This window comes from Pleurotus ostreatus, assembly GCF_014466165.1.
Source record: "Pleurotus ostreatus strain PC9 chromosome Unknown scaffold_4, whole genome shotgun sequence".
In the NCBI taxonomy this organism is placed as follows: Eukaryota; Fungi; Basidiomycota; class Agaricomycetes; order Agaricales; family Pleurotaceae; genus Pleurotus; species Pleurotus ostreatus.
In genome coordinates, this window is record NW_023503159.1 from 3,210,530 (window position 1) to 3,232,489 (window position 21,960).

Consider the following 21,960-nt stretch of genomic DNA (forward strand, 5'->3'; position numbering starts at 1 on the left):
CAAAAGTGTCTTCTCGAAGTGATTGTAGGCAAGGATATTTAAAAGGAGACTTACCACGAACTCACGCCCTATCTACGCCCACACAACCACAAGAGCGGGGCTACCAAGGGTAACTAACCCAAAACTCAGTCCACGGCAGCAACATTCAGTAATATAAGCTGAGAATGAGAGGTGAAGTTGAGTGCTCATGCACACGAAGCAAGGCTTAGCGAAGCGTCTATTCAGGGTTTCATCATGGGCAAAAGCAATTAGTTGAGGAGCACTGGAAGGTACATGGACAGTTCCCAGACCAAAATTCCTTACGTTGCAAAATCCCATGAAGCGTTCCGCCACAAGAACTGACGGGCTACGCAGCGGCGGCAGGGGCGCAGGCGGGGGCGGCAGGGTTGCTTGGGGCAGGATCAGGAGCAGGGGTATCTGGAGTAGTTGGCTCAGGCGCCGGAGTATCGGGAGTATCGGGAGTATCGGGAGTGGGGGCAGGCGGGGGTGCAGGTTGAACTGGACCTGGACCGTGGAAGTGCCCCCCGTGATGGGAATGCAAGAGGTGCTTCAGAGCGTGGACAACCCTCCTGATAGCGTGCCTGAGTCTGCGACTGTCTGCGTTATCACTTTCGTCGGTGATTGACATGTCGCGGTGGAATAGCACGTTCGATGCGCCCTTGGATAGGCCTTTGCCAGCCAGGACCGCGATGTCCCGCGAGAACGAGGCGTCTTCCACGGGCCGGGCCACGGTCAAGGTAGCGGCCAAGGCCAAGGCAACAAAGGACGGACGCATTTTGTTACGACCTAGATGGGCCGCACACTTGATCAGTACCCAAGTTTAACTGGTTTCAGAGAGATGAGGAAGAAGACTCTTACGTGAAGCTGAGGCGGTGGCCGTGAGCTGGAGGTGCCAAGGGAGACTTCGTCGTTTAAATACGCGCGGAAGGGTGTATAAATGGTGGGCACAATGTCTCGCATGTCGATAAACCTTGGCTCTAGGTCGGCCTTCTAACGACATTCATAGCGTAAACTTGCCAAAGAAGTTGGGTAGCACTCACTTGTCGTGTTATTAGCTCTACGCCGCCACAGCACTTTCACTTTCATGAAACGAATGCCCACACGGGCAGTCGGCATTGAAAATGCTCACAGTTCCTTCCAACCTGTTTGCGACTTAGTCCGTTGACAGCGTGAGTTGAGCCGTGGAAGACGAGTTCTGGCGCCGGAATAGATAAATATAATCGCTAGAATACAGGAGAACAAAAAACATTACACACTATTTGCTGAGCAAGGGCGGCAGTGGCGCTCGTTGGTTAGCATGGGTTTCCATGATAGAGCGATCAAAATGTTGGTCCTTCCAAGCTTCACTTGCACCAGAAACATAGGAAGCGCTAGAGCCCACTGATTGCACACAGATGTCAGTTATAATCAATCAATCAACACATAGATCACGCTACCTCGACCGGGCAATTGATATCTGCGGCGATACATACAAGTCCTGTGCTTACCGGCGTTGGGCTAAATCCATATGACATACTTACGCGCTTCGATCCATGGTGGGTGAAGTTGTTGATGAGGCCGAGATACGCAGAGCTAACCCGATTCCTACCTCGAAACCTGTTAATAGCTATCTCATTGCGCGGCGCACGTCAACACCTTTCTCGATTCGCCTCCTTACCGTACATGGGAGACTCGACATGAGGATTTTGTGTCTCTCCGAGATGGCCTTCTTCCCGTCGCCTTCGCGCCACAAGTATCTTAGACGCTCGAGTTTCTGAGACGCTGGACTCGGATGAATGCACGAGGTCCTATAAAGCACACCTAGAGAGTCCTCCGACTCTCCTCGACCATATCTGGAGCACTTTGTGCAATGATATACGCGAGAGCTTGTGGATGCGCTGACGGCATACGCAGCTCTGGGCGGTCAACGGGGCGAGTGGCAACCGAGTGAGAAAGACTCACCAATAACAAAGGCGTCTATAGCACGTATCTCGCGTACTAGTCTCATCTTCAAGTCGGGATGCGTCACACCCCAGCGCGCCTTCGGGTGACATTGACGCTCAACCAACAGGATGAAGTCCTGCGAGTACAATAGCTCGAAGGGATGTATCGAGTTGCTCGTCGTTACTGCTATCCATCGATGCGAGGAATTCGGACGGTTCGAGTATGTGGTCCTCCCACCCTGAGGAAGCGACGAATCTGAAAGCAAGTCGAACGTCTTCTTGCGAAGCAAAGCGATCAAACTCGCGCACCAAGAAAAGGTGCGAATACCTTCCTACAGCAAGTTTCATAACGATAGGCGTACCCAAGTATCCATTATTTGGTCCTGGAGCGACCATTTTCCTGCTACCGGGCTGCTGCCGCCTTTGCCGTCCTCGATGCGGCCGATCATCGTCAAGAATTCTAACTCGGCCTTGGAAATATTCAGCTTCTGGCGTGAACAAATGAAAGCGGTGGACGCCTATCGTTATGAAACTTGCTGTAATGTAGTATTAGGGTCGGTCCCAGCCATCCTTCATCCCCAGTGACATTGGTGGTCAGATCTCAGTGTTCCACCGAACCTCTCGTGTACACCATCCCATCTATCGGTGCGGGAGTCAGCATACTAATGAACAACACCTTACTACTTATCAAACTCACTTATCGACGAGGAGCCTCCCAAGCTGTGCCCGTCGAGAGTGAAATGTAACTGCGAACACACCACCGGGGCCACAAAGTCATATCTCGTCGCGACTTCTGACGCTGACGATGAAGTTTTGAAGCTGAAGCCTGGGCTTGAATATTGAATATTGATATTGAATGGCCAAGGAGGACCACGTGCGGTTGATGGAAATGCGATTAGAATGGATAACTATACTCGTCGCCATTAATGTTCGTTTGCGACACTTGTATATCTAGTATCTCATCTATGAATCTATGCGATAAATATGAATAACCGTAATTATGATAGAAGATGACCGGCCTGCCACGAATACGCCATACCAGCGACCGATAAAAGCACAAGCAGACTACTCGAATTCAAAAACGATGGCGAGGGTGGTGAGTCAGTTCTCATGCTCGAAGGAGCCCACCAACGGATTTCCGACCACAGCAGCGGGCCGAAGACGACGCACGCGGTCCAGAACTGCAACACAAACATATAAGAATCTCATTTGGGCTTTTAGAAGAGGGGGTGAACGCACCACGCAAACGCTCTTCCAGAGTAGATGAGGATACTCGTCGATGGTTGCGGTAGCGTAGACCGTCTTCCCGTCAGCGCGTTTGACCGGTCGAGGGTGCGTGAATTGCACCCATATTGCGTAGAGAGCGACTGAGAAGAAGTGACGCGCGAGGAGGAGCGGTGATTCGGCGATACTACACAGGCAGATAATGAGCACCGATTACCTACGGGAGAATAATGCGCTCACCCAGCTAAAAGTGACACCGGGCCATTGACACATTCACCGCCGAGTTCGAAGTATTTGAAACAGCCGACTTGGAGCACTGCGAGACGCGGATCTGTGGCACTACGTCAGTGTCAAGACAAGACGTACTTCGTAGGCACTTACCATCAGCACTGAATAAGTCGTAGAGGGCAAAGCTGAGAATATTGACCGTCGACGCCAGAGATTTCCGCTGCCAATGCCACGTGCTGAGCTTAGGACGAACTTCATTCCAATCACCCAAATTCTTTGTCTGCGCGAGCATGTCACGAAGCAGGACGACATCGTGAAGCGCAACAGTCATTCCTCCTCCGGTCAAAGGATGTCGCATGTTCCACGCGTCGCCTATCAAAACGACCCCCGCTTTGCTGGACGGCTGGCCTTGCTTTATTGGCGGCAGGAATGAATTTGGCATGCGTCGTAGACGATCGTTATTCAGTGCGTTCTGAACGGGTATATGAAGTGCACTCGGTAGTTCAGGTAGTATATTCGTGAGCAAGTGCGCCTGTGAAATGGTCAGCGACTAGCAAGCAGCGCATAAGAAGTTGAAACGCGCCTTGAGGTCGGAGGGAAGGGGCATCTTGACATCAACGAGCATGCGGGTATCGTGTTCAGAAATTTGGTATAGGAGTGCGGGGCCAAACCCTTTCTTAAGCAAGGCCACGGTACCGTGCTGGGGGAGAGGTAATGTCGCGTCCTTTAGAATGAGACCGACGAATTGACTCTTCGTCACCGGCTTCGCACCAGTGGGGCCCATGACTTGATTCCGGAAATTTGATGAACCGCCGTCTGCAATAATTACCAGGTCCCCCAATATCTCGGATATGTCTTCGTCGCCCTTCACCCTTGCTCGCACTCCCACAACCTTGTTCCCATCCTCCACGAGCTCGGTCACGGTAGCCTCAAGTACATCGACGCCTGATGCCCGTTTTGCCGCTGCGCGTAATGTCATGACGAAGCCTCCATGGTGAAAACTCCTTCCCTCATGGCCGTCTGGGTAAGGTATCCGCACGGACTTGCCGTTCTCGAAAACGCAGTAGCCATGAACCGGTATCGCGTCGATTCCCTGCAGGCACGATTCTAATCCCAGCGATTTCAAAGCAAGCACGCCCCCAGGTTGCAATAATTCGCCAACTATACGGTCGGGCTCGGCGAGTGAGCGTTCGAGGAGGGCTATCCGGAGAGGTTTCTGACGGGGAATGGTCGACAATGCATGGGCCAACGCCGAGCCCGCTATTCCTGCACCGACAATCACGACGTCGTATTGAGTTTGAGGCATGGTGAGTGGTTGAAAGAAAGGAACATTCAGTCTCACTTCTTTATGGGCGGACGTGATTTAGAAATGGGACCACTGAGATCGGCAAGCGCCGAGAGACGTCCGCCTGGACCGGCCGAGCAGCCATTCCAGGCCAATTCGCGGCCTTTACTTCCTGAAATGGTGCCACCCCATATATCTTCATGGAGTCACTGAGTGTTTCGGTTTAGCTTCGAGTCTGAATGGCGTAGAATCCACGCTCCACAAACTAGGCCATTCGGATCGATTACATGCAGCGACGAGACTTGCGTGTGGCTCGTTACAGTCTGTCTGTCCTTTCTCGCGGTGCATTTGGCTTAGAAACAAAAGAAAAATTCGGATACGGGGAATCGAACCCCGAGCTGCCGCGATCTACAAAGTAGTGAGAGGCGGCAATGTTAGCCGTTACACCATATCCGACGGTGTTGAGTAATTTGCACTGAAGACCTATGAGACACGCACGGCTCCCATTTGGAGCCTCTTGGAGACATTGATCAACGGATGACTGATTGAGCTTGAGCATAATATGAATGCCTTACTTGAACGGGTGCCGTGTGACGCAAGAAACTCGCAACGACCTTCCAAGGGCCATAGCGTGAGCTTGAGGGGAAGAGGCCGGTGATATGAACGGGATGATGGTGGATGGAAAGATGTATGAAGTCGAGCGCGAACGACTGATAATTCAAATACTCATGTATTCTTCCATGCACGATCGGGTGGACTGAAGGCCAGCCTAGGATAGGATCGGTGTATAGCCAAAAGGGCGCGTGTATGTTAAAGAGACGGCCACCGATAAGAGCGCTAATCCGACCCCAAATTACTACTAGGTTTGCTGACGCCCTTCTCCCTCCTTTCATCATGTTATCTTCACTCAACGCATCAGAGAGTTTAGAAAGTCCATACATAGCACCGTCAATACTTACAACATAGAAATTAGAATCGAGAGCATATCTACTAGGTACTGGTCTAACAAAAAACTGCACAATCCGCAGAACATATAGGTAACGTCGAATCATTTTTATATTTTAGTCTTCATCCTCAAATCGCAGAACTTGGGCGTCCTCGTCGATGGGGATGTTTCGATACCCTCGGCGATTCCTGAGATTGGTGGCGGTCGACTCGAATCGCGACGACACCCATTCCCATGCAATCCCCACGAGGCCAAGGACGAACCAAGGAACGGACGCCAGAGTATCCAACACGCCAGACTCCCGGCCTCGATAGGCTCCATCTCCGGGAAGCCGGATGGTCCTACACAATACAACCCGATCAATAACTTGAGCAAAGGCCACACAATAAACACACGTACCCTCGAGCAAGCCCACTTCTACGGTAATAATAGTAGGCCACCAAGGCAGTGAATCCGAACGGTAGGGTCAGCATGAAGAGCCAGAAGAACCAGCTGTGGCCGCTGAATCCTGGACAGATATGTTCTGTGCCGCGGTCAAGGCGTTGGCCGCCCTCGCAGGTGGAGTACGGAATCTTGCGGTACGCCGTGCGATCGTACCAATAACCTGAATCATCATTACAGGACTCATCGTTTGGCAAAGGCTCTGTCCCGGGCACCAGGACACAATTGTCATTTGCGTCCTTGATATGATTGAACTCGCTAAGTCGCAATGTCAGCGATATTGCTCTGAGATTTAATCCAGGAGGCTCACCATTCGAAGTCACTTCTAGTGCATTCACAATTCTTGACGACACGACTAGCAACCTTAGGCTGCTTGCCCACGACACAGTTTACATCCCTCACTCTTCGGTGATAAAGGGTCTACAGACACAAAGGATTGAGACCACGTTAGAAAACATATGCTACCAATACTCACCTGTCTCCCGAACAGGCATCGTTCCTGACGTTCCTCACTAGGACTCCAAAGCTCAAAGTCGTCCTTGCCGGGGTCTTCGACGTTGAGCACACCTATAAAGCGTCATGTCAACGATCTGTCACACTGGGAGTTGACGGGAGTAAGATACATACACTGCTTGAGCGTCAACGAAGAGAAATCAATCTGCACAGCGACGGAGTTGGACGATCGAGGGAGTTGTCCGAAGAGGATGAACTTGCGACTTGTATCCGAAGGCACAGTCACTATGGCTCTGACCCTCATCTTATCGTCCGTGAACTTGTACTCTCGCCAGTTCAGACCTTCATCGGTACTGAAGAGTACGTGATCGGTCGGCTCTTCGTCATTGGCCATGATCAAGACCGAGCCCGAGTCGCCGAACTCCCATAGGTGAGCATCCTTATGGACTTCCTCCCAGGTGAAACCAGCGTCTCGGCTGAGGAAGGTATCACTTTCAGTGTAAGTTTCTAGGTGTTCTCCGACGTTTCCGACAGCCATCAGGAGCCCGACTGTAGACGGGGTGCTGTATGTTGCACGAGGGTCCGCTCGCTCGGTGTATCCGTGGATATGCAAAGCGCATTTCTACCTCACATGAGTACGAAGCACGGTACTTCGTTCGAACCACTCACAGTAGTGTCGCATTCGTAAGGTCTACCCAGGGAATCCTTCACAGGGGGCACCAAAGGTTTCCATGTGCCGCCTATAGTCATGGTTTCAAAGGTCATACTCCGCGGGCGAGGATTTGATAACTCACCATCATTGTGGGTAATTCTCGACTGGAGCGACTTTCTGCCTGACACTGGAGCTTCCTTCGCGTTACCAACAACGTTGATGAGCGCAATGCCATCCAAGCCGATCATTTTCTCGAAGTCAACATAACCTCTATCATCGCGATTTACGTTCTCTATGGCCAAGCCGAAGTAGGTACCGTTGGAGTTCGACTTGAGGATGCTTCCCCAGTAAGGGCTCGGGGGCTCTGACATAGTCATATGGAGGAAAAGAGAGTTTGTGGAGGATTCAAGTACGGTGTAAGCCTACGGGCGAATAGTTAGACTACAACTCGCAGGCCTGAACATAGTAGCTTACGTGTGTGTCGGGGTGCATGTTCGACGGGAAGCGACCGGTTGCGAACCTGACGCCATCTAGCGATACTTGGAGCTCGAGGGTGTTCTTGCCTTCCATTAACTGAGAAGCCCTTGATTAGACAATCCAACTAAACAACCTACACCGAACGGACTGACCTCAGCGACAACCAGGAACTCGGAGAATTTGGCGAAGCCAACAACATGCTCGAACAAGACTTTCCTGTCCTTATAGAACCGCGCGCCGCCGACTAGCTGCAAAGGGTTCTCCTGGTTGAAGAATCGTTGCGAACCTTTCTTGTCTTTGTAGCTTTCGCATAGGATTTGGTTGGGGTCGGTATGAAGAGCTGCGTCCGTGGCCCACGCACAATTCCGGACGTATTCATCGACATAGTTCCACTTGCGTCCGTTGTCTATCGAGTACTGTGCTTGAGCCCGACACTTGGGACCATCACAATCAACGTCCCCAGTCCATATCAAGTAGTCGCTTTTTGGCTGGAAGCGAAGGACCTGGGCATGAAAAGTATTGGGTGAAGTCGGTGCAGTAAGGACGTTCCAGGTTCGTCCCGTGTCAGTGGTGTAGAAGAATTTGTTAGTATTGGTGATCAAGTATGCACGATCGTTGGAGTATGTGTGGTGGTAGAAGGCGAGGAAGCGTTCGTTCTCAAAAAGGCGTGTCCATGTATACCCCTCGTTGCTAGATTGCCAGATGGAGTGATCCGAAAGTCTGACTAGAATCGTCTATAAATCACTTTAGTAAGAAGAACGGCCTAAGGCACTTCGAGACGCCTTACCGTCGAATCCTTGAAATACGCATGCTGAACAATGGCGGCGGAGAACTCAAACTGAAGCATCGTCAGAATTACGAATTACGCATCCGGGGCGCGCACTCACTGTTTGATGGGTAATATCACCCTCAGGCGGTTGAGCTGTGAAGATATTGGTGAATAAATATTAACACCCGAGCACCACGCGCAATGTGTAACACGCACCCTGAGCGCATTTCTTCTCGACTTTCTCATCCTTCTTGCTACCACCAACACATGTGTTTCCTGGAATCTTCCTCCAGCCCGACGAACCCCAATATGTTTGATCTGGATCTCCAGTTGTACAAACACCAGCGGGTATTGGTTCGGGACCCGCAGGTTCACATGAGTCCCCATTTCGAATATAGTTGTAGTCACTGTTCGTAATAATGGATTCAGCACAGGAACAGTAACGAAGGAGGGATTCGCGCCCACCACTCGAAATCGTCGTTTCCACATTCACAATTCTCCTCGTGTTCAACAGGGTCGTTGAACTTATCCCCAACGTAACAGTCCGCGTCGGGCTTGCGTCGCTTGTACCATTGCTAGATTCGTACCATCCCATCAGGTCAAGAGTTCCCTGACGCAGGCCAAGTTACGCACCTTATGGCCCATGATGCACTCATTGTCCTTCGACGTCCTGGCATACCACTTCTCGAAATCGCGTTCTTCACACTTACGTTTGCGAGTATCTGCAAAGTCGAGGAAGATAACAGCAAAACGACCAGTCTCGGGGGTCTGATCTTTCTTGGCTATTTGGGCGAGGAGGATGAATTTTTGAGAGGTAGAATCGGGAGCAGTGGTAAGGGCACGAGCACGGAATCGAAGCCCCAGGTCGTAATCTTGCCTGAAACAAAGTGAGCATTTCATCATATAAGTCATATAGGGAAATATGAACATACCAGGACTTCCCGAGGTCGGTGGAGTATGTCACTTTATCTACTCCTTCCTCGTCGTTGACTGCAACCAAGATGCTACCCGAGTCCCCAATCTCATATTTGTGTGCATCCTTCCGAACCATTTTCCACGAAACACCAGCATCCGTACTAACGAACGTATCGCATTCCTCGTATGACAGCAGGCGCGGGCCAATCGAACCAACACCCATGACTATACCAGGGGCGGGGGAGGAGAAGACACGCCCGAAGTTATGAGGGTTGGTGACCGAATGGAAGTGAATCGAGCACTCATCCGAATTTGAAGGATCGCACTTAATTCGATTGCCTTCGTCATCGGATCGTGGCGCGCGAATGGGCTGCCATGTTCGCCCGTCGTCGAATGTGATGACTGATTTGATTTCCTTGTGTGCGTTTCGTCCTTCTACCTCTTGAGCGTTGACGACTACGTTCGAGATCCCCACTCCGTCTACGCCATAGATTTTTTCGTAGTCCACGAAGCCCATGTCGTTTCGGTTGGTGTTTTTCAGGCTTTCGATAAAGAAAGTACCGTTCGAATTGCTGACGAACAGCGTTCCTATGGCGCCTTTGTCTTGAAGAACCACATCGACGGCTAACGAATGCGTAGTCGACTCGAGCATCGTGTACGCATTCTCTCGAAGCTGCGCAGACGAAGCATGAGGGAAGCGCGCCTTTGCCCATGTCTTCGTATCGACAGTCACGTACAAATGCATCTCACCTCCATTGCCACCAGACAGATCACGGAGGGCGACCACAGCGTACTTTGAAACGATGGCAAACGCTATCACGCCCTTGGCCTCCCGCCCTATTCCTAGATCCTCCATCTTCGGTGCGGTAGCACCAAAGTCCGTAGTGGAGAATAGGCGCGACGAAGAAAGAGAGTGGCCATGGCCGTGGGCGCTGGTATCGAATGCGACGCAATAGACCAGGTCCGAGTGGGCTTCGTGTTTGAAGTCCTTGCTGCTGTGCGCAAATTGACATTGGCTGGTCTCCTTGAGTAGGAGTTTAGCTTCCGAGGAGAAAGCGTCTGTGGTGTAGAAGGTCTATACCACGTCCGTCTTAATAATGCAATGAGAAGCACTGGTAATCATACTCACCTCGTCATGACACTTGGCCGCCCATCCCTTGCGTTCGCATACAACTCCCTGATAAAGTATATACCCATACTTGGCGGGGTCTGAGTGAAATGACAATGGTTTGGACACAAGTGCAAGTTCGGCAGGCATCTCAAACGATTGCCAAGACTTGCCCCGGTCGGCGGTTCGGTAATGTTTCTTGTCGTTGGTTAGAATGAAGGCCTGAGCGAGTGATATTGTTCAGAGTTCGATATCCCAACATGCAAAGTACTCACATAGTGGTTATTGAATGGATGGGGTACTATCATCTTAGCGACACCCTTCGGAACGCCCTGCGCTTGCTCCCATCCCTTCCCCTCGTCCGAAGACACATATACGATCCCGTCTATCGCGTCGAAGTATAGAACAGCCTATTCCATTCCGTTGAGTGACGTCCATATACTCGTGTGCTTGCACATGGTGCACTTACTTGCGTATCTTCGAAGAAGAACAAGCCACCTGGAAGATTGCGGAATGGGGTTATCGTGTGGGACGGCTTCTGTGCCAAAGCGAAGCAGAAGCACCAAAGCAGCGCCAGCGACGACACCCAGTGTCTGGTTATCATGGTTGTTGAGGACACGTAGTCCGACGCGCGCTGCGCCTGGCGAATAGGTGGAGAAGTGGCAGTCCCTAATCCGGCACCTTCCCACGTTCAGACAGGAGCCTCTTAGGAGCTTCCCTTAAATTGACCTATAAATCGCGCGCTGTAACCAAGTACCAAGAGGATTGAAGTTTCTGAGAAGATCGTCGTACAGACAAGTATAGTTGTAGGTGTCTATACGTAGCTATCTAAGACTAATCGCTCTCGCTCTGTTACCTAGGTAGATGGGCTCGGGACTTCGATCCACAGCGGCGGCGGAGTCGTTGATGAGGTCGAAGTGCACAGAAATGTACAGGATTTGCGTCTCCGAAACATACTTTCTCATGTACGACGTTCGTCACTACCCCCTTCTACCTCTACCTTACCTCGCCGTACATGGAATGTCGCAAGGCCCAGCATGAGAATTCTGCGCCTCCCTAAGATGCTCGCATAAAGAGTCGCCGCGCAGATTTACATATATATATACATACATTCAATTGTTGAGATATTCCGGGCCCTCGGGCCTCCTAGACACGGAATAGATCCACGACGTCGGTGGCGTGCGAGGATATAGAATACACACTTAGCGAGTCCCCCAACTCTCCTTGATCAAGTCTGCAGCTCTTTCCGCAATGATATACACGGCAGTTTGCGTATGCGCTGACGGTATATGAGGCTATGGACGGTCAGCGCGCTGGGCGGCAACTAAAGGAAAGGTACTCAACAATAACAGAAGCATCTACAACACGTATCCCGCGTACTCCTTTCAACCTCAAGTCGGGATCCGTAACTCCCCAGCGCGCTCCTCTCGGTGACATTGACGCTGAACCAACAGAATGAAATCCCGCGAGTACACTGGCTCGGAGGAATGCATCGAGCTGCCCGTCGTCACTGATATCCAGTGATGAGAGGGATCCGGACGGTTCGAGTATGTAGTCCTCCCAGCCAGGGGAAGCGACGAATCTGAGAGCAAGTCGAATGGCTTCTCGCAAAGCAAAGCGATCAAACTCGTGCATTAGCAGGGCGGGATCTATCAGGGGTTGATCCAAGGGGTCGGAGGTGTTCAGCGAAATGGAGCCACCTGATCTCGAGGGATGAGCGAATGTTCCATGAGCGAGGAAGCTTCGTATTTACGCGACATTGGAGTAACAAGGAAGAGAATTACACCTAACCCCCCGCCCGTAGGCACAGGAAATATGAAACCATTCTGGAGAACGTCACTGGAGCTATGTGGTAGAAGAAGAATCGGAAGGACATACTGAGAAAGAGAGCTCAATATGGGGCGTGTTTACACCGGCCGAGGGATCGGCGACGATATCGAATACGGTTGAATTACCAGGTAGTCGTAGGTACCCGAGATGGGTTGTCGTCGAGGACGTTAATGGGCCGGACCTATTGAATTTCCACTCATCTAGGAACTCTGCCATGAGCGTGGCATTTCGTGTGAACTGATCCGTAGTATTGTTGTCGTCTACAGGCCACTGTACAATCGTAATGGGTTGTTCAGTGAAGTTTTGGCCGACGCTTGGTAGGTGGTGGGTGGTTTTGATCCCGAGTGCAGATAGAGTACTGTCATCTCCGATGCCTGAATGAAGTAAGATGTGAGGGGTCCCTACGGACCCGGCCGAGAGTATAATCTCCTTGGCTGCCACAACAATCTGACGAGAACTAACTGCGCCTGTGTCAGAAGCAAGCTTCAGTAACGTTAAAACCCGGAAGACATATCACACCATACCATCGACGATCTCCCCGTATTCGACGGCATTGAAGTGCACACCCGGTCCGCTGGGAGCAGGAAGCAGGCGAAGCACTCTATGGTTCAATAGAACATGGAGATTAGCTCGCCGTATAAACCTTGCGCCAAGGTACGATGTTGCAGAGCTATCGCGGCGGCCACTCGAAGTAATTGTTGATTGCGCCCAACCTGATATTAATATTGATTAGCCGCAGCGGCGATGTGGAAATAGCACTCGGGTTGCACCAAAGCCCAGAGGCTGTCCAGAGTTATAGTCAGTGTTGAAGGGGAATTCACTACTCTCTTCAGTGGCCTTGAGCATCCTGTCATCAATAGAATGTCGAGTCTTGCTTAGGGTGACTGAGGTCATCCCGCGAAAGCCATGGACCTCAGGCCTAAACAAATGCAAGGAATTGTTGACGGGGCTGGACCATCGCTCATGCTGCCGTCAGAGATGAGCACGAGCGATCCGTACGAGGGGCAGGACATGTAGATACCTTCTTAACGTAGTGCTGGAGTCGGTCCCAGGACCATCCTTCATCCCCACTAATATTGGCGATCAGGTCATAGTCTTCAGCCGAACCTCTGGTGTAAACCATCCCATCTAGCAATGTAGAATTCAGCATAGCAAGCAAAACAGCTAATTCAAACCCACTTATCGAAGAAGAGCCTCCCAAGATGTGTCCCCTGTTATAGATGACAGACCTACCCTCAAGGCCTACTTGGGGTATAGTCGTGAAGTTCCAAGTGTATTTGATAGGAATTTGGGGCATCAAAAAGGGCACCTGTAGTTCTAGTACGTCTTCGTTCCTGTCCAACGATCACACATATGTAGCCACCATTTATATTGCAAGTACTACTCACAATCCTCCAGATTCAACGACTAGTACCCGGATATCGGGGTCCTCCGTCAAACGATTTGCAATTACATTTCCGGCTGTTCCACCTAGCGGTATCATCAGCAGGATTGTACACGTCAAACGAAGGGCGCAAAAGGAAACGACACACGCACCACCGACAATAACGAAGTCGTAGTTTCTCGAGACCTCCGAGGCCGACATCAAGATTTCGCCAAGGGCAGAGCTCCCAAGGAGGAATATCATGAAAACATCCCAAGGCAGCATTTTCTAGATAAATTGAGAGGTGGTGAAAAGGTAGTCACGGTAGACTTAGGTGCTCACCCGGAAGCAGGTGGGAAGCTGCAGCATAGTGAGCGCCAAAACATGGTTTGATGTGTAGCAGCGCTCTCCTCCATCCGCCTCAAATCCGTCATAAATCCGCCTCGTCTCTTTGTATCCGTTTGTCCGAAGCAATGCGGGAGGCCTGAACCTTTAGTAGCTTTAGTACTTGGAGGTAGGAAACGTCGGAGGCTCAAATAAATGACTTAGGGGTCCTTCCCTGAGGGGTGTGCGCAATACTAACCTATAATAACCCATAATTCTGTCTTTTTTTACTCAGCTTCACTCACATCCTTACGGTGGGAACAGGCTGCAGCACTGGCCAGCTGATCAATTCCCGTTACCTAGCATTACCAATCCCTGGTACCTTATCTTACTCATCCTTCACATCATCCCTTCGCATAATGGCGCACCACAAGGTCGTTTAAGTACGGGGCCTCAGGATGAGAGCGGCCACATTCCCAGACCATGCCAGAGACATTGACCTTGTACACAGCCAAGGTATGTGCTAGCATGATTCGGCCCAGTATCAATCGACTAACCGAAACCCTATTTAGATCTGCCCGTACGCTCACAGAGTACGTAACTGGAGAGATCAGCAGCAATCGTCATACTCACGTACAGTATTGTAGACGGAGTTGGCGCTTGAGGAGGCTCACGCCGATTATACTCGATATGAAATCGATCTCTCCAACAAACCGGAGTGGTACGCTCCTCGAGTGAACCCAGCTAGCAAGGTATGTGGACCATGTCATAATCCTACTAACTGACATATTCTCACCTACATATGTGGTAGGTTCCAGCCATCGCCTATGGGGGTCCCAAGACCGCCCCCGATCAACCATCCCCTGAATCCGAAAAGATTGCGGAATCTCTCGTCCTGCTCGAATTCATCGCCGACCTTTACCCCGACTCCAACCTTCTCCCCAAGGACCCCGTCCTCCGTGCCAAGGCACGATTCTTCATCGATGCCTTCTCGACTAAGGTGTCTCCTTTCTACATGGCATTCGTCGCCCGCGGAGAACCGTTCGAAAACTTACTAAAGGGTATCGAAGCCCTGCAAAGCCTACTTCCTCCTGAAGACAAGGGGCCGTTCGCCCTGGGAAGCCAGTTCTCTATCGCAGATGCTGCCGTTCTGCCATTCATCGCTCGGTTGTACGTCATACTGAAAAATGACATCGGCGGGTTCGCCAAGGGGGTCGGCCCCGCGAGCTTCAAGATCCTCCAGGAGGATGAGAAATATAAGCGATTCAAGTCGTATGTCGAAGCGTTGTTCGAGAGGGAAAGCTTCAAGAAGACGTTCCATGAGGTATGTAATCGACTCGTTCTGTGGCCAACCCTTGCTCATTCGTAAATAATCCAACAGGATGTCATCGCCGAGGTGTACCAGAAAAGATTTGGGAGACAAGAGTAGTTTCATATTGGTGTCATGTATAATCTATCTGAATTCTACCACTCCTGAGCCGTGAGAACTACCTTGTGAAGGGACAATTACCGTTCTGAAGTTAGATCTGAAGCCACAGTCTTGTCGCGCGAGCCCTAAGCAACTCGTATTCAACAACGCTCGACGGGCTCAACTCACAGATATAGAAGGAGTCGCAAGCTACGTATGTCAGTCCGAGATGATGGACACTGGGGCGATCAGCACCGTGGTATCCCCTTCATCGTGAAGCGGCCGGTTCTCCCCATCGAACTCATTCAATGCATCGTTGATTGCCTTGATGTCACCGACGGGGAACGTACAGAGGACAAGCTGAACCATACCGCACTGTCTTCCTGCTCCCTTGTGTCCCACGTATGGCATGACATCTGCTGCCCACGCATCTTCCGCTCCATCACCATACGCTCCAGCACTGCCTCATTTATATCTCGGTTCTCTTACCTCCACTCAACAGCTCCTCACCTGAGGAAGTATGTGCAGGTACTTCGTCTCGTATTCTCCGATAAACACGCCTCGATTGCGCCCCCAGCCTGGCTCAAGGAGTGTCTCGGCGGATTCGAAAACCTGCGTACGTTGCAGCTTGATCGCAAATTGATGTCAGTTAGCTACAGTCCCTCGGGCGAAGATCACTGGATGCAGTGGATCACGGACCTACTCGCCACCGCCCCTCGGGTACTCGCCATGGATAACTGGGCGTTCGACTCTCCTGATCGCCTCCTTCACATACTTGCAGCTTCTTCTACTCTCCTAGAAGACTTATCACTGAGACGTATCAATGTCTCTACCCCAATCCAGTCACCAGAAGCCGAGCCTGTGTCCATTGCCCCCACAGTCACCCGTCTGGATGCCCTCCGCAATCTCACGCTTTGCTGCGTAGAACCCTCTATACTCGCTGAGCGCGCTATAGAATGCCCAAATCTAAATTCCTTTTTCACCGACAATTCTAGTACAACTGGGTCCTTTCCTCCGTGGATACCGAAAGAGCTGTCTAAGTTTACCCTGCATGGTAGGCATCACTTCCCCCCCTGCAGCCTCTTTCTTCCTGACTCTTTCATGGGTTCAGTCCGGCAGAACCTTGACCCCACATTTTGCTTCCCGAAGACAACGCGCCTGTCTGAAATGATGCTACATATATCAGGGACTGCATCATCTCCTGAGACCTACTCTACTTGGATCGAAAACTGCATAAATCATTCTTCGTTTCCAAGGTATCTACGCCGACTCTCACTCAACATACATCTGCAAATGAATTGGCACTACAACTCAGATTATCCACGATTATCACGCGTTCTTCAAGGCCTATTTACAAGCGGAAGATTAGAGTTCGCCGCAATCAGCATTGCAGTCACTGCATACGGCAATATAGAAACTGGAGACTTTCGAGTAGATCGAACGACGGAAGTAGCAAAGCTGGAAGATGGATTTGCTCCGTTGTTGAAAGATGGTATACTACACGTTGAATTGGTTTTCCAACATTTGATTTCCGAAAGTAGATGTAGAACGTACGTACATTATAGCGTATAGGTCGTAGGGTCCCTATTCTTATGCCTTCTATCCTGTCTATCGCGTCAGATAAGTACCTCTGGTTCTCGAGAATCATATTGTGTAACAGCGAAATATATTACTTATGTTTCTTTCTCATCTCCAACCCCAGTTACAGCTTAGGGGCGCCATCTCTACGGCGAAGGAAGTCGAATAATCGGAGGACGGGAGACGGAGGGAAGCATTGCCGGTGAGCACGAACATCGTCAAATACTGGTGTAGACTCACCAGTCACGTCAACCACGCTTGTTGAACTAGGTATACTCCGTTTCACAGTATTTGTGAGCGTCTCGGAAGCTAGGGGGGCAGCGATATCACGGTCATAAGCTGCAGGACACGACACTTGAAGAGAGTCTCCAGTCAGAGTGGCGTCGATCCTGTATGTAAACCTCGAAGGAAGGAGTCTGTCAGCGCGTGCGTATAAAACCAGGCTGCCACTAGCAAGTACGTACCAAATCAATATATTTGCTTGAACGACATGTTGCGCTTCAAAGTAAGGGAAAGAGACAGCGACCCATTCCAAAATCCTTAAGGGATACGCACTTCGCCAGACATCAACCCTAATGAGGGAAGCCTCGGCAGTTGGAGCTGTCCAAGCGAAGCCCATGAACGGCATTAGTAGGATATTCACCATCTCTGTGTAATACTCATAACCATTCCTCCACGACTTCGCGATCGTAGGCACGAAGTGTGACCGGTGAAGGGTGAGGTATTCCAACATCGGCGCGAGGGGTCGTAGAAAATAGCGTGCGCCAGACGGGATGTTCGCTGATGGTGCGGAGCGTAGGTACAGCAGCAAACAACTTCCTTCAGGTCACAGAATTGAAAGGTAGGGAGCATCAGATGTAATTTATCGATAGTCGACCAAAATTTCAGTGTTCGTAGGGACCGAAAACGGTAGCATAGGAGCTCAATATCGAGCGCGAGGTCGCAATGCCAGGGGCATAGATTTCCTATTCCTCGAAGCGCCTCATTCCTGCAGCAGCGTCTAGAAGGACTGCAGATAAAGCTTCGGCGTCCAGAGTTGTAAGTTCGTGCTGTTCTTGTTCTTGGGGTCCTTCTTTCGCGGCCTCAGCGGCAGGTTGGCAATCAACACCGCCTTGGGTTCGAGTTCGAGCTCGGCCTTGTTGGCAATTGCAATTGACCCATGGGACTCCCGTCGCGTCGGTCGAGACACAAACGTGATTCATGAAGTGCCTTGACTCGTTTGGCCAGCCAAGATCCTGTATTGCAACTCAAATCAACATCGTTCGGTTCAATCAAGAGTCGTAGGGACCAATCTCTTGCTCGACGGCGTTCGTGTCGATAATCCACAGCAACATCGTGGAGCAAACGGTTCACCCGATGGATTTGGAGGATTTGAGGATCCCAAAGAAAGGACAGGATGTACCGCCAAATTTCAGGAGGGAGATCGGGCTGAGATATGGATATCTAGATCGTTGGTCTGCGCAGCTTTATTTTACCTCTGCACAATGCACACTCCTGAGAGTTGTGGGTCGCGGCGATGGTCAACTCGATCACGGTGGCCGCTGGAGGGCGCGCGTGATCACGTCACGTCCAGCAGTGTGAAACTGAACCACCCTCGCCGGTCAGTCTGACGGGCCAAGGCCAACTCCCCTCTGAAATACTCAGAACGACTTCTGCTTGTCGATCTATCGAAACACGGCGTCGCTGTTGTGGTTATTTTCGAACCAAACCAAGAGAACTTGAGGGCTGGGCGGTGCCTTCCAAGTTTCGCTTGGGTGATAACCCTAAAACTACAACGGCGGCCGTACGTGAACTTCAGCGCCCTGGCGATTCATCGGTAAGGACTATACACGCGTTTGGTGGGCTTGAGGGCGCGAATGCTCTGATAGTGGGGAAGAGGTTCTGTGGGCGCGCCAGCCTCAAATCGTTTTTCGAACGTCTCCTACAGGGCTCTCGGCGACGTCGATAACTCTGAAGGTTTGCTCAACGTGTATACAAGGTGTATATGTTGCCGCCAGCCGACATATCTTTAGGAAGATTTGACTCTGTTGCCTTCGTTTGCACCTCATTATCATGAATTTAGATGTCATTGAATACTATTAACAGTTCGAGGGAATAAAAGTAAGTAACACTGACAAAAGGAACGAATACTCGACAAGCGTAAAGTAGGAGATACCAAATAACCTAAACAAGGTGGCCTCTAGAATCGAAGTTGAATTGCAAAACAGCCACTCCGGCTACGACATCGTCATCCGTTGTCGAGTTTGCGCTCTTGGAGACAACCCCGTAAACAGTTCCAAGGAGGTCGGATGGGATGGTCACTTCCTTGTTCTCGATCTTGACGAACTTCTTCGCCAGACCAGTAAAGAACGCCATGTATAGGTCACCGGAATCGCTAGGGGAGTCGAATTTGAGAGTGGCTTTCGAGCCTGGCTTGAGGTTGGGTGTAACGACGGTGAGAGTGGGGAACGCTTTCACCCGTAGGTTCGGGTTAGAGTCGGGGCATGAGGTGATGAACGGTGCGGCTAAACTGAAGATTTCATTCAATCCCAGAGGAATCTGCAATACGGTAGACTGTCAGCGTGAAACGGTATAATTGGCAAACGGAGCCGCCCACGTCGAAGGCTCCGGACCACCCCGCGAACTTGTTCACGGCGGATTGAACATAGGCGGCGTGTCGTGCCTCGGTGGACAAGATACTTGCTGCAACAGTAAGGTAATCTTTGTTCTCGATGAACGCGGCAGCACCAGTGTATGCCGACACGCCTATTTCAGACCGTGTTTCGTGAGCACCTTGTTTACATCATGCACTGCAGCGGATACTTACCAACACCTTCCAGAATTTGGCTCAAGGCGGCGAATGACTTGGGATCGCTGTACGGACTGGATACTCCGGTGTCAGCTGCGGTACAAACGGTTGGAAAAAATATTACAAGTTGTAAGTGCACGGCTTCGTCGCTTTGTCCCCAAGGACATTACTGAGAAGGCGAACGTGGGCCTTCTCGTGTTCGGAGACCTCGACAAAGCGTCCGCGAGCAAATGGGGGCAGGCCGGCGTCGGTGAAGGCCTTCTCATCGAATTTCGCAAGGGCACCCGAGTAGAACTCGTTCTCAAGGTGCTCGAGCGTAAGCGCGAAATTTAGTACGGCGACATCTGCAAACGACAAAGTCCGGGTCAGATTAAGTTGTTGGGTGAACGACGTCAGCTTCGGCTTACCGTCTAATTCTGCGCGCCTCTCGAGTTGCGGAGCAGCGTGCACACTGCTGGTGGCGACGGCGGCGAAGATGGCGAGGACGAAGACAGATTTCATGGTGAGCGTTGGAAAGTGGGGATAAATCTTCATCTATTGAAATCCTTGACCTTTATATACCTATTAGGCAGTACTCGATGCAAGGCCTCCTCGGGGAGGATCGACCCCCAGGACCAAATGATACGAGTTCTGGGTACTGCATCTTCGAATAAAGACTAGAGAACGTCATGGATGGGACCATCCATTCAAAGCTCTCGGTCATTTCGGACTCACTGCTGTGACCGTGAGATATCTCTCACAGGGGCGCACAATTGGAACATGTACACCTACACACACAGAGTTATTCCAGTGCCTTCCCAAACGATGGCCGAAACTCGCTAAAAGCATTATCAGTACAGCGGTGAACTTGGTCAATTTCTCGAAAGGTAGTGGAGGTGACGTCCAGGAAAAGAACTGATGAGGCAAACTGAAGCGAGCTGTCATCAGAAGTATAAAATAGTTGATCAATTTCTGGCTCGTATCGCTGCCGCTCATAGGAGCTATTTCTCGCCAGATAATGGGTGTCAAGTGTGCTGTAATATATGAGTCTTATTACAACTGAGAAAATGTGTTCAAACACTTCCATCTAAATCAGACCCCTATCTAATTTAGGAGAGCGGCACATTCATCACGTGATGGCGACCGCCTCCTTGTCTTGAGCAGGTCCTGAGTCTACCAAAGTTCAAACTGAATTTCACCATCTCCTCCTCGTACTTTCAGCAATGAAGCCGTATCGCTCAGAAGCCCTCCTACGAATCCGAATCAACATACTGGCCATTGGCTTCTTGGCGGTTACCACGTATTTGCTCCCCATACCATCAATTTTTGCTGCTTCACGCGTTACATGGCGAGAACTGCGGGGAAATGGACTCATGGCCCTTCTAGGTGGGGGCTTATATGAGTTCATCTGCTTATTTGGTATGGAACTACCGTGATCATTTGAATATCTCACTCAGTTTGTCGTCTTTCAGAATCTCTCGTGGTGGTCATAGTGCTATTCAACATCGTTCAAGCAGCGTTTGCCCTACGTTTCCCTCGGAAGCCATTGCCTCCGAAATCAGTTCCACCTACTCCGAAAATCAATGCGGCTTCACCAATGACACAAAAGAAAAAGCTGTCCGAAGCACTTTCACCTTCAGTGAGAACCTGAGATGCGATTCAGCGGAGACTGTCTGACGGCGGCCTAGGCTGCTTCTCCTCAGCCACAAAGGCCGTTTCCCACCCCAAACACAACAAACTCTTTCAACCTCTCACTAGCGTCGCCATCTCCTCGCAATGGGCTAGGAGACAGCCCAAGCGGAAACCCGAACTCATCAACGTTTACGTTTGGGTCCTCATTTGGATCCCCCTCACCTGTATTATCGGCGTATAGGGGTAAACATAGTAGTGGGGCTGGTCGTGAGTCGATCGTTTTATTTGTTTCGAACTATCCTGAAATTCGTGTTTGAAGGTGCGCTGGATGCACCATTCCTCAATCGGCTCTTAGCTGCGCAACAAGGCGATGACGACGACGAAGACGAACTTTCACAACGATAATATACGAGTCAAATGGTACCACGGATCCCGTTGAGATAGCTCACTTCTCACTAATTAACGTGATGTCTAGTCTATTATGTTCTTATGCTTTGTTTTCGACGATCATGAATATCAACTCGTTGACTGGAAATTCATTTACTTCAGCTTGTCAGGGCATACCTGCGATCACCTTATTTTCGAAACGCTTGTCTGTCGATCAATAGTTGCATTCGTTCTTAGCACCCCCTTTCTGG

The 21,960-nt window shown here is 50.7% G+C and overlaps 8 protein-coding genes and 1 non-coding gene across 9 annotated transcripts; 3 read left to right on the top strand and 6 right to left on the bottom strand.

Annotated features, from left to right (window-relative positions):
• Window positions 1-346: 346 nt before the first annotated feature.
• PC9H_006895 (uncharacterized protein) lies at window positions 347-1,000 on the bottom strand (the record flags this gene model as incomplete). Its single annotated transcript, XM_036776434.1, has 2 exons — window positions 347-669; window positions 859-1,000. The coding sequence occupies 2 exons, from the start codon at window positions 998-1,000 to the stop codon at window positions 347-349; spliced, it is 465 nt and encodes a 154-aa protein (XP_036632453.1).
• Window positions 1,001-2,920: 1,920 nt separating this feature from the next.
• On the bottom strand, window positions 2,921-4,680 carry ERG1_1 (Squalene epoxidase; the record flags this gene model as incomplete). Its single annotated transcript, XM_036776435.1, has 5 exons — window positions 2,921-3,103; window positions 3,162-3,333; window positions 3,387-3,477; window positions 3,528-3,906; window positions 3,958-4,680. The coding sequence occupies 5 exons, from the start codon at window positions 4,678-4,680 to the stop codon at window positions 2,921-2,923; spliced, it is 1,548 nt and encodes a 515-aa protein (XP_036632454.1).
• A 350-nt stretch (window positions 4,681-5,030) lies between these two features.
• On the bottom strand, window positions 5,031-5,115 carry PC9H_006897. The gene has a single exon. It is a non-coding gene; the product is annotated as a tRNA-Glu (tRNA).
• A 605-nt stretch (window positions 5,116-5,720) lies between these two features.
• Window positions 5,721-11,024, bottom strand: VPS10 (vacuolar protein sorting/targeting protein PEP1; the record flags this gene model as incomplete). Its single annotated transcript, XM_036776436.1, has 18 exons — window positions 5,721-5,946; window positions 6,005-6,304; window positions 6,357-6,466; window positions 6,522-6,613; window positions 6,674-7,121; window positions 7,169-7,239; window positions 7,294-7,573; window positions 7,626-7,724; window positions 7,781-8,362; window positions 8,416-8,466; window positions 8,516-8,550; window positions 8,614-8,804; window positions 8,863-8,972; window positions 9,031-9,274; window positions 9,330-10,387; window positions 10,442-10,642; window positions 10,696-10,830; window positions 10,890-11,024. The coding sequence occupies 18 exons, from the start codon at window positions 11,022-11,024 to the stop codon at window positions 5,721-5,723; spliced, it is 4,368 nt and encodes a 1,455-aa protein (XP_036632455.1).
• A 598-nt stretch (window positions 11,025-11,622) lies between these two features.
• On the bottom strand, window positions 11,623-13,898 carry PC9H_006899 (uncharacterized protein; the record flags this gene model as incomplete). The annotated part of the gene is made up of 9 exons (XM_036776437.1): window positions 11,623-11,715; window positions 11,765-12,120; window positions 12,174-12,246; window positions 12,299-12,711; window positions 12,775-12,963; window positions 13,021-13,216; window positions 13,272-13,378; window positions 13,430-13,584; window positions 13,639-13,898. The coding sequence occupies 9 exons, from the start codon at window positions 13,896-13,898 to the stop codon at window positions 11,623-11,625; spliced, it is 1,842 nt and encodes a 613-aa protein (XP_036632456.1).
• A 522-nt stretch (window positions 13,899-14,420) lies between these two features.
• Window positions 14,421-15,366, top strand: PC9H_006900 (uncharacterized protein; the record flags this gene model as incomplete). Its single annotated transcript, XM_036776438.1, has 5 exons — window positions 14,421-14,453; window positions 14,510-14,530; window positions 14,585-14,689; window positions 14,749-15,261; window positions 15,319-15,366. The coding sequence occupies 5 exons, from the start codon at window positions 14,421-14,423 to the stop codon at window positions 15,364-15,366; spliced, it is 720 nt and encodes a 239-aa protein (XP_036632457.1).
• Window positions 15,367-15,561: 195 nt separating this feature from the next.
• Window positions 15,562-16,385, top strand: PC9H_006901 (uncharacterized protein; the record flags this gene model as incomplete). The annotated part of the gene is made up of 2 exons (XM_036776439.1): window positions 15,562-16,266; window positions 16,341-16,385. 2 exons carry the CDS (start codon window positions 15,562-15,564, stop codon window positions 16,383-16,385), a joined length of 750 nt encoding a protein of 249 aa, XP_036632458.1.
• A 2,701-nt stretch (window positions 16,386-19,086) lies between these two features.
• PC9H_006902 (uncharacterized protein) lies at window positions 19,087-20,212 on the bottom strand (the record flags this gene model as incomplete). Its single annotated transcript, XM_036776440.1, has 5 exons — window positions 19,087-19,461; window positions 19,520-19,668; window positions 19,730-19,785; window positions 19,836-20,055; window positions 20,119-20,212. 5 exons carry the CDS (start codon window positions 20,210-20,212, stop codon window positions 19,087-19,089), a joined length of 894 nt encoding a protein of 297 aa, XP_036632459.1.
• Window positions 20,213-20,913: 701 nt separating this feature from the next.
• PC9H_006903 (uncharacterized protein) lies at window positions 20,914-21,727 on the top strand (the record flags this gene model as incomplete). The annotated part of the gene is made up of 4 exons (XM_036776441.1): window positions 20,914-21,109; window positions 21,163-21,329; window positions 21,379-21,589; window positions 21,642-21,727. 4 exons carry the CDS (start codon window positions 20,914-20,916, stop codon window positions 21,725-21,727), a joined length of 660 nt encoding a protein of 219 aa, XP_036632460.1.
• Between the last annotated feature and the right edge of the window lie 233 nt (window positions 21,728-21,960).